The sequence below is a fragment of the Amphiura filiformis genome, chromosome 8, assembly GCF_039555335.1.
Source record: "Amphiura filiformis chromosome 8, Afil_fr2py, whole genome shotgun sequence".
NCBI classification, from domain to species: domain Eukaryota; kingdom Metazoa; phylum Echinodermata; class Ophiuroidea; order Amphilepidida; family Amphiuridae; genus Amphiura; species Amphiura filiformis.
Genome location: NC_092635.1, coordinates 65,094,722 through 65,109,116, shown reverse-complemented (window position 1 = coordinate 65,109,116; position 14,395 = coordinate 65,094,722). Strand labels below are relative to the sequence as shown.

The following is a 14,395-nucleotide window of genomic DNA, read 5'->3' as shown; positions in this document are numbered from 1 at the left end:
GGGGGGGTCCTAAATTTACAAAAGTCGGCGTCAATAAATTGCGGCCCTCACTATTTCGGCATCAAAATGTTATGACCCCCGACTCCCACCACCGATACACCTTACCCCCTAGACAGGCTAAAATTGTATTGAAATCAGTCTTTTGAATACAATAAACACACTATCTGTAGTCATCTTGTGACTCCCTACATTTTGTCATTATCAATTTATGACCCCCCCTCCCCTTACTTTTCTTTCCAAAAAGTATGACCCCTATATTTGGGATCCCTTCCGAAGAAAATGATAGCCCCTAAATATAGAACAATCATCATTCTGTTCAGATATTACTTTAATAGCACCTATACCATTTTTTGCTGATATACTACAGATATTTTCATTTACAAAAATTAACAACGTAATATTTGTGAGAGAGGATGTTTACATCAGCTCCACGTGTTTAAAATCGCGAATCTGATTGGTTAATAAGCTGCACGTAAAAAGAAAGAAGCTGCGCGTAGCTAGTCCCACGTTCTGAGCCGCTTAGCTTGCCATAGACGTGTTGACCCGTGACTCAGTTGGAGTAAGTCCAGATGATCAGTTTGATATTTAATCTTTAATTTATCTATCTACCTGGATGAGTCAGAATATTCACAAATATATTACTAGTATTATTTTATCATCTTAAGGAAAGAATAACAAAATCATATTATGTTAATTGGTACTCCACAAAAACTTGCAAATTTATGTAATGATGATCTTAATGTAAACATAAAAGGAACCCGTCTTCAAAGGGTTAATCATTGTAAACACCTTGGCATTGAAGTTGATGATAAACTGTTATGGAACAATCAGATTGACCAAGTGAGAAAGAAAGTTTTAACTGGTTTGTATTTTCTAAGGAGAGTCGCTAATTTAATCCCCAAACACCATGATCAGTGTCTACTTTATAAAAGCATTGTTGCCACTCACTTTGACTATTGCAATGTTGTTTGGGGAAGATGTAACAAAACCCTTAGTAATAAACTTCAAGTCTTACAAAACAGAGCAGCAAATATTATTACAGGTGTAAGTAGATATGAGGCAAGTACAGAAGCTTTAAATGTTTTAAACTGGAAAAATCTTGAAGGGAAACAAATTGCATAAAATTGTAAACAATCAAGCACCAAAATATCTGTGCAATAGATTTGTTAAAAAAGAAACTTGTTATAACACCAGAAATAAAGATGTTTTTATCATGGATAAGCCAAATACTGAATATAAGAAGCGTAGCTTTAGTTATAGAGGTGCTCAACTATGGAACTCGATTGATGACAATGCTAGAAGCATGTGCAATGTGAAACATTTTAAACAACTTATTTCTTAATATTTGTGAATAATTTATCATTTTGTATATTTTATATTGTTTAATATCTGTATTATTTATGTAATAGTGATCTTGATGATGTGTTTTAATAAGTTAAATTTAATTTGTATATAAATCGTATATGATGTATGGATCTTGGGTATGGATGATGCGTGTTGAGGGGATGAAAGGGTTTAACAATATGCTTGGTGAGTTGGGGTGTGCGTGTATGTAAGTGAGGGGTGAGTGGAGTGTATGTTGTTTCATGGTGGGAATATGTGTGCTTGTATGAAGATGAACGTAGGTGCTACTTTTATAGTATTTTATATTAATATGAAATTTCTGTATTTGTGCAATAGTGGGTCTGCAAATTATCACGATGTGTTTTAATAATTTATTTCCTAATAATATTTTTGAATAATTTATCATTTTGTATGTTTTTGTGCAATAGTGGTCTTGATGATGTATTTTGATAATTTAAATATAACTTGTACATAAATCATATTATAACGTTTTATTGTGAAAGATGTATGGAGGATGTGTGTTGAGAAGGTGAGAGAGGAGTGCATGTGTGAGTGTGACTGTATGAGGAAGAGTGCAGGGTTACTATTTTATTTATTATATATATTTTGTCTTTTAGTAAAAGATCGTATTAATTTTAGTTTTTAGTCTATGTACCCTAATATATTATATTTTAAATTAACTTGTGTTTGTTAGTAATATTTTTAATATCCACACGGACATGTGGAAGAACAATACTATATTGAACATGTTTTTACCGTGTATAAATAAAGCTATTATTATTATTATTATTATTATTATATTTTTGGTTAAGGAGAAGATCACGTCATTTTAATTATACCAATGGATTAATAAAATGTCAATACAAATACAATATCTAGGTGATTGTAGTTTGGTATTCATGGCTCACGATTTCCATGTAACCTGCTTCATCCATATGTCCATTAGGGTCAAAGGAGTTATGATCTTCATAACCTGAATTCAGAGATCCCGCTACGCCTGGCTTTGGAGTAACACCTAATTGGGATTGCTTTGTAGATCTCTTGTCTTGATTTCTCGATGAACCATTTCTGTAAGACAAAAGTATTATGTTTCTTTATTCTGAAATTGCCTACGGTTTTGATTCTAATTTGTGTGGTTTATGTAAAGCAAAATGTTACGTGTAGCCTATTTGTTGTACACCTCTCGACCAATTATTTATAGCATCGCGCATCATTTATATTGCGTTTAGTCTAATAAATAATAAATAGATGAAATAAATACCTTCGACACACCAAAACTATGACAATGATGATAATGATGATGACCAAAGCGCCACCTCCAGCGGCTCCTCCAATTAACGCAACGTTCCTGCTGTTGGTCATGTTGGAAATAGTTGCTATAAATCAATCCATCAATCAATCAATCAATCAATCAATAAACCAATCAATCAATAAATAAACCAATCAATAAATAAATAAATAAATAAATAAATAAATAAATAAATAAATAAATAAATAAATAAATAAATAAATAAATAAATAAATAAATAAATAAATAATGTTGTTACGATTGAAAATAGTTTAAGTGCCAGTAGCAAATCCTTAATATTGGTGAATGTGTGCATGATGCAGTCATGTCTACAGTAGAATTCATCTCGACCTTTGCAGGACTTAACCCCATTAAAAGCTTTTAAACCAAGATAACACTCATTGAAACAGCTCAACTGATTAAATCGGATCTTCTCTGGTTGTGCACAAGTGACTGTTTTCATGTGCGATATCGCAATAAAGCTGGTATTCATAGCTTCAGTTGGGTAACCGATTATAAAGGAAACGAAAGGAAACAATGTTATGTGTGGCTTTGTTCACGAAATCAGACAATGTCGTGCTTTTTGTAAACCAGCATTCTTGAAAATGAGCAACATAATGATTTTTGACTTAACACGGTTTAGAAATAATTTCTTCATATTTTTGGTGTTATCTGTCGTTTACATGTCCTTCCTAAAACACAAAAGTACGACCCTCTCCAAACACCTAAATTAGCTAAAAATTTAGGACATGTTACAAAACTTTATTTTCTAGAACCTATTTAGAATAATTTAAATGTAGCTTTTACCGGTTTTTTTGTGGCATCCTTCAGAAGTGAGCGGTCCGATACCAATATTTTCGGTCAAATCTCCATTCAAATAACACGGGGAGTTGGCTAGCTATGCCTTGCCCTCACTCATATTTTACAAAAGTACGACCATTTCTGAACATCTAACCTAGCTGTAATTTTAGGTCATGTTAGAGAAATATATTTGCTAGAAGTTTTGGAGAATAAATAAAATATTGGCTGGTTATTTTTCACACAGTGATGTTAACTAGGCAAGTGTCCATTCTCCCAACATACATCATTTGTAGGGGTCACGCGTCAATGGTGAGAGCACTGTGTATTGTGTATAGGAAAACGGACAGTAACTGCAGTATGGTGATCATAATGGCGGGGTCGGAGAATCAATCTGTTCAAAGATTACATGCCCATTACTTCCCGGGATAGGGGTGGGTGGGGTAATTGATCCAATGGTGCTAATCTAAAGATTAAATTATGCAAAGAATCATGGGATAGTTATATCAGAAGATGTTTAAAATCAACGATGCGAGAATTTCTTCCCGTATTCTTTACGGAATATAAACAACATTGTTAATAAGGGATGATGTACTCCGGTTAGTGTTGATGACAGAACAACCAGTATGCATGTTATTATCATGTGGTACTACATAGCACCCTTTTAAAGTGGGTGTCCAATGAATTAGCTTTACCTGAATCCGTCATAACCTGTATCTCTCCAACCTCGATTATAATCTGTTCTTCTGTGACAGCTTCCACCGTAACCGTGTACTCAGTGTTGGGAGCAAGACCTGTTATGACCACTCTCTTGTCCAGTCGATTCACTATCAATGATTCAGCCGTATCAATGTCTAGGAATGCACCACTGCTGTAAATTACCTGTGAATGATAATACAGGTATATCCAGGGTATATCCGCGGTAATTATTTTCCAACTTCATCATCTTGATTACTACTTTTCATATTTCATTGAATGCTATTACACTATTTTGATAATAAGGGTCTGTCTTAGTCTTGGCAAATAATGAGCCTCAGCGACAAAACGTCAAGTTGTGAACATCAAAACAACATCACTATGACGTTATATCAACGTCCGAAAATCACAACACGAATACGAGTTCACAAATTAACATAATTACGACGTCCGTAGATTACGTTGTATCGGGGTCAGACCATGACACTTATACGGCGTTGTAATAACGTGCTTTATACGTCGAAACAACGTCATAAATTTGCGTACTAACGACGTCCGTAGATGACGTTGTATCCGGGTCAGTTCATGACTTTTAAACCACGTTTTAATCACCTGCTTTATACGTCGAGACAACGTGATTAACATCCGGCAACAACGATGCTCAATGGAGAGCGTATAAAAATTCAGGAATAGAAGTCGTTACTTTGAGTTTCACGCCTAAAGGCGATCGTCAGACGACACGATGGAGACATTTTGGCTGGACAACAATCTCCTTGGAATGGAAGAATTTACATTCCATGGTGTCAACATCTAAACTATTTTTCAGATACGTGTAACGTTTTCTGAACGTATTATTCAAACGTTGTCACCAGGTCTGGTCAAACATTGCATCAACGTCGAAACAACGTCATTGCAACGTCATAATGATGTTATATCAACGTCCAAATATCAACGTCGAAAATAACGTTGTCACAACACAAATACGAATTCACAGATTTAAGTGTTTACAACGTAAATGACAACCTAAGTCCAACGTCAGCGAACGTCGTGAAAACGTAGTGTGTTAGCTGGGATGATATTCTCAAACAGTTGAATATATCCCATTATTATCGTACGGTTCAAAAACGTTTCGGTGAAAATGCAGTAAAATATATGTGTTTAAAGAAAACAGCAATCGCAGCTGAGTGCATTGAATTTCCAGTTAGTGTATTGAAAACAAAACCTGCATTTTACCTGACAACAAATCGAATTTTCTTGGAATGGCAACGCCATATGAGGTACTGAGCATGCGCAGATCGTATAAACGTGTATGAATGGAAACGCTGCGGTATCTCATATTGTGTACGTGATTTGCTTAGCCTGTGTCGCTCGGCCTATCTAGGGGTAGGGATTATCAGACAACTTTATTTGAGTGAACATCTTGAAACGTTTGAGAAATCTTTCAATTTATGAAGCCATATCATGATACGTACTCGGTAATGATTTAACGGTTCATCAGGCTGATAGGAATTCCATTCTATTTCTAATTCTGTTGCTTTGGTGTCAAGTACTTTTATAATATCTGAAAAAAATAATATTTACAATTCAATATTATCGATAGAACGCACGTTTACACTTCACGACGTATAATAGTAAACTAAATGAGAAGGAAAGCCGAGAGCCGCATTAACTTCTGGTTTGTGTAAGGTGTAAGAGATGGAAAGAATACTCGGTAATAAGAAAAATTAGAAATCCAAGAAAAGCTAACTTTATATTACAGATTGGGACGATATATATATAATATATAGTAAAACCTGGCTGAGTGGTGACCCGAATCTCCCCTAAGCGATACCGGTCATCGTCTGTTACAGCTTCCACTCGGATCGTATAGGTAGTTGCAGAGTCAAGTCCAGTGATTGTCACACCATTTTCGTCGCCGTCAAGGAATATTGCCTCAGCATTTGTACTGTCAAAGGTATCTCCGACACTATAGAATACCTGTATATAAATATTATTGTAAATGGCAACAGGTATCATTTGACATAACGAACAGTGCATCGCCATCGGCGCCGTTGTCGTCTTCCTCCTTATCATCATCATCATCATCATCATCATCATCATCATCATCATCATCATCATCATCATCATCATCATCTGACATCATCATCATCATCATTATGATATGAACCGATAACATTGATAGTGTAGCAACTACAATGATTATGTTAGTAATGTTGAAGATCACGAGGAGCTGTAAGAAAAAGAGGAACTATTTTTTTTCCTTTGATGTTGATATCACCTTGAGCACGGAGCGTTACTACTTACCCTGAAGCTGGATATGTCACCCTCCAACATAAAATCTTCCCATTGCAGATATATATCAGAAGTCCCTACTTGTATCAGTCGAATCATCTCTGAATCGAGAAATAATTTAACAAAAATACATAACATTATTCGTTGTTGTACTAGTTAGTTTTTTTCTAATGTCTTTCAATTGCGCGTTGCTAACTTAATGCAGTGATTGACTTTCCTTAGAAGTCACCGAACTGAGTGACAGTGTTTTAATTTACGCTAAGCATCTAAGAGGGCGACTACGTAAAGTATATAGAAGCAGAACAAAAAAAACTGGTGGATCCGGGAACTCGAGTCTGGGGTCCCGGCCGAAAAATCAGTTGTGTCAGCAGTATAGAAAACAATAGTGATTAGCGTTATTGAACAGCACGACATTTTTCACAATGTAAATATTTTTAAAACGCACAAGCGGAATTTATGAGAAACTGGTTCTGGGGAAATTTGGCTGATCCATGTAGCCATGAATTTATAAAGGTAAGCTTATGTCCGTTAAAATTGTTCAAGCAGCCGATTTAATTAACCAATTGAAAGCCTTCTTTGAAGTCGTGCTGGATGACGTCATGGGAAAAGTGTTAGTCAATGGAAACTAATTATAACTGATGCACTCAAACAGTATGATGAATTACTTCGCAAACGTGAATTTGTCCAGATAATCGCACAAGACGGCAGGCTCGGCTAAATGCAGTAACTCCACGCTTATGCTTAGTGAATTATCCTTATACTTAAGTTGAAATATACATAATGATGATTATATACGTATGCCTACCTTCTTCATATCTAGATGTTTGGGTTGTCATGGTCGTAGGTGACGTTGTGAGCCCACTTTCCGTACTGATATCTGTTTAAGCAAAACAATGAGGTTTTCTGGGGTTATCCGGAGTTATAAAAACTCGAACAAATTAGATCAAATGTAAGGTGACCATAATGGAACCATATGTGTGGCATTAATGTAATGTCAATTATCATTTGACATCATTGAACATGGCACATTACGTGATCGATTAGAGAAAATGTATGGTGTCGGTCGAGTTACCGTGAAGTGGGTGGACTCCTACCCGTGTGATCGTCACCAAGCGCGGCAGGTTGTAGCCGTTGGCAGAGCAGTTTTACCTAAGCATCTTTTACGATCCACAATAATAAGGATTTTACCATGTATACAGGACACGTGGCCACTATCCTGAAAGTTCACAACAGCAAGGGGTGACAAAACGCAAATTTATGCTATCTTTTTCCAGGACGCAAGGACATACTCTGCAAGCATGCAAGCATACATTACCGAGTGCTGATGTTTATAATCATAGCTAATTGCTAACAAAATATGCTCAACAATATCAAGACCGAGATCATTCATATCACATATCTCCTTTCTTAAAGACATGACCGTAGAGTTATGGGCCGAGGGACCTCCAACTAAGGCTATTGACAATAGCCTGGTCACTGACCTCTGTAGATGTCAGTGACCCTGGTACGTCATCTGCTTTAGACTGCCTCCACCATGTCCACCAGTGGTCTGCACTGCGCTATAGTACCGTGTTATGTTCCGTGACCCGAGTGCTTACGAATGAGGGTAGCTCTCATTTTTTTGTTCTGCACATATAAAATCTGAATTTTTGTCAGTTTTTGATTTCAAAACGCACGGTTGTTTGTCAATACGCACGCTTACGACTATCATGTTCTTTCAACACATATATTCAAGTGCAAGCCTTACCATTTATTTAGAAAATGACGGGAGATATTCATCATTTTCTACCCCGGTATTAAAAGATCTATCCTCTGAACATCAAATCGTGCACAGCAGATACACGTGTATTGATTTAGATTCCCTGCCTGTATGTAAGTATTTACCAGGCGTTGTCGCTGTGTCCCGTAGGCTTTACGTGTGGACAAACGTAATTTTGACCTTTTAATTTTTTTGATTGCTGCAAATAAGTAGAGTAGGGCATGCTTGCCACTAACTCTGAAAAACAACATACTATTAATTGTCTGCAAATATGTACAGGGTGTATCAAAATGATTGGTACACTTCAGTTTCCAGTGATAATGGACAAGACTACCTCAACAAAATAATGCAACATAGGAGTTACCTTATTTATAGATGGATAATGTTATGAAAGGTCGTAAAACTATAAATGACGGGCATTATTAGAGGATCCAAACAAAAGTATATTAAAGAACAGGCTTGTCAATAAACACCAAAAACTGATGGGTATATTTTGATACAGCCTGTACAGATCATACAGAGTACGGTTTTTATGATATGATATTGACCATTAAGTTGTATTTCTCCATTACCTCTAGACGTGTCTGTGCGGTATGTAATTCCAGCTGGAAATGCATACGCAAGCGCACAGTTACATATTCCGTACACAGACACCGTAAATCTGGCTGACACGTCACTATGCGAAACACTATGAGACCCAGTTGTTACGGTCCGTCTTACGACACACATAGATCCGTCTTCACTTGTCAGATGATCCCATCCTGTCATTGATTCAATATATATGTCATCGTATAAAAGTCCGTTGACCATGTAGCAATCAATAACTACATTGATGTAGTAATTTATAGTATAATAGGTATTTATGTAACGGAACACAGGGAAAGTGACGTTGTTAGTGTAATGTTTCACTGGTGATATCAAGAGAGCTGCATAATCACCTCGACCTAAATTACTGTCTCTATCTCTCATAATTTCAATTACCATGACTGGGAGATTGGACGACAGTAAAATGACTATGTCACCTGAAATGCCACCCTCGTAATATTCCCCAGCATCAAGCGTCACCGAGTTACTGTTGATATTAAGTCTGGTGGAGTTTTCTGCCGCGAATACTCTGTAAAGATACCCCGTCTGTATGCTCAAGAATGGTGTCAGAAGGAAATGTTTCCCCCAATTGTGAACCGGAGGAAGCTGTTCAAACATTGATTCAATCTTGGTACTTCCAGCAGGGTTTCCACCGGATATAACTGCCACTGGCTTAGAACTCCCGATGAACGTGGCAGAGACATCTGTCACACTGTCAAATCGATAGCTCTCGTATTTATTAAGGTTAAGATTGTGCTCTTGTCCCGATTTTGTTTTGATAAAGACAGACGTGTCATCATTTAGAGATGATATGCAGATAAATGAAGTGTGTGTATTTTGATATCTATAAGACGCAGACACTGCATAGTATTGGGTGCCAAGCTGTGCAGATGGAACGGCAATGAAACCATCCCCATTCCCGCGGGGACTGTCAAAACCATAGACAGACACAGTATTGGATGCTGTGACAATAATTGTCTTATTCTGTTTTCCATCGCCGGCCATCATGAGAATGTTTTCTGGTAAGGGTACATCGACTGCAGTAGATTTGGTTACAACGTTGACTGACTTGAAGCCGATGCCAGGTATAGATAGAGTCGTTTCAATAGGCAAGGTCAGCGATGTAGTAATGAATACATGTGGGGTGTGATTAACATCATCCCATCCCGAGTCCGGAATTCCGAACACAAATTGGTACTCCGTTTGTCTAGAAAGTTGACTTAAGCCTGTGAAAACAGAGAAAGAGAGAGCGAGAGAAATTAATTTACAGCAATATTTTCATCAAACTTAACACAGTGATTGTATTATTATGTATGTACAATATAAACTTACTTTGTTAGAATCACACCAAAATAAGTTTTGTCAGGTCTCCATTACCATGGTCATGTGACACAGAGCATCAGGAAATAAGCCCCGACGGAAACTCAAGTCAAGGTATGTGGTAATATGCAAATAACATTACAAAATGTCGTCATCATGCTTTCTCGCTCCAATAAGTTAAATTTCAATCTAAACTTCTGTTTCGGTAACAGATTAGATGAAAGAAAATGATATTTTGTTTATTAAAATTAGCGACTAGCAACAAAGGTTTCTTTTTGGCTCAGAAGAAAATGATTTCTGAAATAAGAATCCTTAGACCTTTTATTTTAGAATGCACAGTGAAATTTTGTCCTACAATATTTATTTTCAGAATAAAATTAGTCTAAGGTCGTAGTTTAACAGGTCTTAGTTTTCAGGTCTTAGTTTTCAGGTCTTAAGACTTTGTACATGATAAATGGTGTCTTAGATCTTAGGTCTTACTTTTACAGACACCCATTCGTCCCTCTTACTTGGTTGCAAGATCCCTGTTAAGGGACGGGAGGGTCATAATGTTGCTTGGGTGAGTGGGCTTTTCACCCTCTCCACAACTACAGGGTGAGTCAAAAAAGTGCAATAGAGCAAAGAATCGATATTTATGTAAGAACCAAGTTAAACTTTTCCATTATTGAAAGTTTTTGTAAATGCTACACTCAATAGTCACCTTCTGTGAAAAAATGAAGTGACTCGCTACTACCGTTTAATTTGTATGAGTCTTTTTGCTGCGATACCCAATTTCATTATTTGTCCACGAGGTACCATGTATTTTGAATGAGAGCACACTGCACAATAACGACACCAGCTCTGAAACTGACTTTAACTAAAATAAGGTTGATTTTTTGCGTTCTTTTAATCTCTTTTTTGTCTGTTCAAACAAACTTTCCAACATTACTTTAATTCCTTCATACCTCACTCGACTCCAACTCCGTTTTTTTTAAATCCCAATATGTCCAACTTACTGGATATTTTGTAATTCACTCTACTTCAATTTGCGACATTTGAAAAACCCGCCTACAAATTTATATGTTTTGGATAGAGAATGAACATCTTTAAAGTAAAGGGGAAATGAAAATAACAACAAATAATGTTTCGTCTCCTTAAACAAGATCAAGGGCAATAACATTTAGGGTGCTCCATTTTATTTCAATGCCAATGAGGTTACGAAAACGGCAGTTGTTCCAAATCTACCTTACACAGAGTGGGCTGACATTCAAATTTTAGATGTCTCTTTTATATAAATTGGGTATCGCTATAAAATGTGTCATAAAAACAAAAACGGTAAATGCTAATTCCTTGAATTTTTCACACAAGATCACTAATATTTTTCACACAAAATCACTTATGTTATTTATAAAATGTTTTAAATCCCAAAAGGTTCAGCTCGGTTCTTAAATCAAAATGGATTCTTTTTTCTATTTCACTTTTTTTGACTCACCCTGTATCAGAAAAAAATAGCATTTTTCGCCACCAATACCACCATAATTATTAGGTAACTTTTCATAAGCTTCACTGTTGTGATTTTGGTTTGTCAAATCCAGTAATTTAAACTAGGCAAATTTATTCACTATTAAATCCATCATATGCCATTTGAATATGTTTCCAATAAAACACAAACTAGACTGAAAATTGATGCCTCATCATAATATCACATGTTGTTCAAAATAGATTCTTAAATTTGACCTCAACCAGTTGACCTATAACCTGACCTACAGCCTTAGAGGTCTCTTTGCTAACGTCTGACAACACATGATATAAACCAGCGGGCTGCAACGTTCATTGTTCTATTGTGTCTGATTAGAGCGCTGACATATTGGAAAATGTTGCCATTCAATATTCATGAGAGTGTACATTCAACGTCAAGTACTGTTTTCGAAATTGGGTGACTTGTGCTTGGCAGGTGCGAAATACTTCTGACTGGGCGTTTTAATTACGTAACGCATAACGGCATTGATGTCATCGAATGGCTGCTTAGTGCTGTTATGTGTTTAGTTTCTATTTGTATAATAATTATTATTAATATATTTTCCTTTCTTTTCTTTCTCTGTACTTATTCTTTCCTAGGCCTACACTAACTTTATCACTCCCTCGCTCTCCTTCTCTCTCTTCCCTTCTTCACACCTCTTTCTTTCTTTTTGTCCTCTCTCAATCTCACTGTCATTCCAATAATATGCTCTTATCTTTCTATTATTCTATATACTTTTCATTACTTCTTTCTCTTCATTTTTCCTCTTTCTCCCTTCATGTAGGCCCCTCCAATTCTCCATATCCCCTCTTCCTCCCTCATCCCCTCTCAAGACTTCTAACAGGGGTGAATCTGCCCCTCCCCAACCCCTCCGCCCTTTTGGTACGCCATAACATAATCTGTTCCACAATGGATGCTATTTGTAGTTTATATCAAGGAGGTTAGAGATAAAAAGGAAAGCAAATAGATTACGTAATGCTTTGTTGCCGATTTGATTTATCGATAGGCTATTCATAAAAGTGGTACCATTGTTTCGAACAAAGGGGTTCCGCCATTAAATGGGTCACTGATCCGGCATCATATTAACGCATTTACACAATAGGCGAGTATCAACAAGTGACCACAATACAGTCATGTGTAAGGGCATTCATGTGTAAAGTGGTACCATTGTTCTCACGTATCCCAAATGTGTGCTTGTGCGGGTCTGAAGTCTATAAAGGAGGCTTGAGTTGTCGATGTAATCTTCTTTATCACCCACCTGACTTTAGGCGCTTCATTTAAATAAATTGAATGCCCCTGCCGATCGATTACACATCAGAATGTATTAAGGCTGCCAGCTCCACATTTCTATAGTACTCTATAATAAATCGCTGCGTATACATGGAAGTACATGTATAAGTATAGGCCTATAAATGTTTTTTTCACAAATGTCCATTTAATTTTATTTTAAGAAGGAGGTTGGATTATTTATTCTATTCACTCCAACTTGAATAGAATAAATCTTATCTTTTGTTATGACTTACACATTGGTTCTGGCATATCTGAGTTACTATAATTCCTTAGTAACAGTAAACAAAAAATATATAGGACAAATATGACGAACTAAAATGGTTTAATAGCACTTTATAGGTAGAGAATTTGAGTCCATGAGGTTTATACATATTTACGTACTTCATAAGTTTGCAAGAAAAAAAACCAGAGGAGAAGTATTGATTAAAATCGAGTTATTCTGTAATATTAATATCATATCTAGCATAAAAAGTATAGTATAGAAATTATTGTACGTGAAGAATAGAAATTAGTGTACTTTCTCCTGACTTTTGTTTGCTGCCCGTAATTCTATTACAAACTTTGGCGATCATTGTTAAAAAGTAGAGTAGTGGAATGTTGAAACAAAGGAAGTAAATCTGTTGAGCTTACAATATAATTAGGCCCAGATGTGTTCTGACTATCATGAATATTTGGTGAAACTTCCTCCAGAAAAGTGGACATGCACACTTAGTAGCAAATTAATTCTAGCAGCTTCCTTTTGTAATAATGCATTACTATATAATCGCAGGATACTTTATAGTTCACGTTCAAACCTGAGTACTTTAAAATAAATCGGTCACTGTTTTAAATTGCCTTTCATGGCAAATTTTACCTCGATGAGAAGATTAGTTATGTTAATTTTAGTAACAAAATAATTCTTCTAAATTTATTGTTTGGTTTTTTTTGCCCTGCGAGTGACATGAATCTTTGACAATGAAATGGGACATCCTACCTATATACATGCACGCATAGTCGCACATACGAGTGTCGGTCAGTATGTGAAGAGCTTAGTTTCAAAACCCCTTATATCCACTTGAGCAATTTTGAGAAAACATCAATAAATCATCAAAAAAAGTACTGATATTATATGAGGGTTTTCAACAAAAGCAGTTTTTGGCGGGATGGTTGGGTAGGATGAGCATCCCGCCATTATATCAGTACTTTTTTGCCAACAATAGCAAACGTGGAAATTTAATTTAACATTTAAACGGGAGTCTCGCTAAAAATATTTGAAACCGTAATTAAAATATAACTGATAATCTACCATTGTTACATTAGCCATATGCACCATGTACTTTTGCTGTTCTCGGACGTTTTAAACATTTTACGTTCTATTTACGTTTCGTATAAATATACATTATTATAAATATTTCTTGCATACTTACTTTGAGTTATGATGATACTCAGGAAAACCGACAAAATCATGAAATGGTGATTCAAATCCATAGCTTTAGTATTTGAAAATGATTTGCATTTATTCGTATCTTGCAACAAATATCATGGC

General features: G+C 36.0%; 1 protein-coding gene across 1 annotated transcript; it reads right to left on the bottom strand.

Annotated features, from left to right (window-relative positions):
• Window positions 1-2,147: 2,147 nt before the first annotated feature.
• LOC140159360 (uncharacterized) lies at window positions 2,148-14,395 on the bottom strand. The gene is made up of 9 exons (XM_072182807.1): window positions 14,277-14,395; window positions 8,750-9,988; window positions 7,224-7,295; window positions 6,431-6,519; window positions 5,920-6,103; window positions 5,599-5,687; window positions 4,126-4,312; window positions 2,606-2,720; window positions 2,148-2,412 (listed from the first exon to the last, which is right to left on the bottom strand). Exons 1-9 carry the CDS (start codon window positions 14,335-14,337, stop codon window positions 2,220-2,222), a joined length of 2,229 nt encoding a protein of 742 aa, XP_072038908.1. The 5' UTR covers window positions 14,338-14,395; the 3' UTR covers window positions 2,148-2,219.

Bases quoted from the DNA above. Each gene is read 5' to 3' on its own strand.
- LOC140159360 (XM_072182807.1), bottom strand. From the start codon at position 14,337: ATGGATTTGAATCACCATTTCATGATTTTGTCGGTTTTCCTGAGTATC. The intron at 9,989-14,276 runs GTAAGTATGCAA...CTGTTTTCACAG, and splicing joins GAGTATCATCATAACTCAAA to GCTTAAGTCAACTTTCTAGA. The intron at 6,520-7,223 runs GTAGGCATACGT...TTCTCGATTCAG, and splicing joins AACATCTAGATATGAAGAAG to AGATGATTCGACTGATACAA.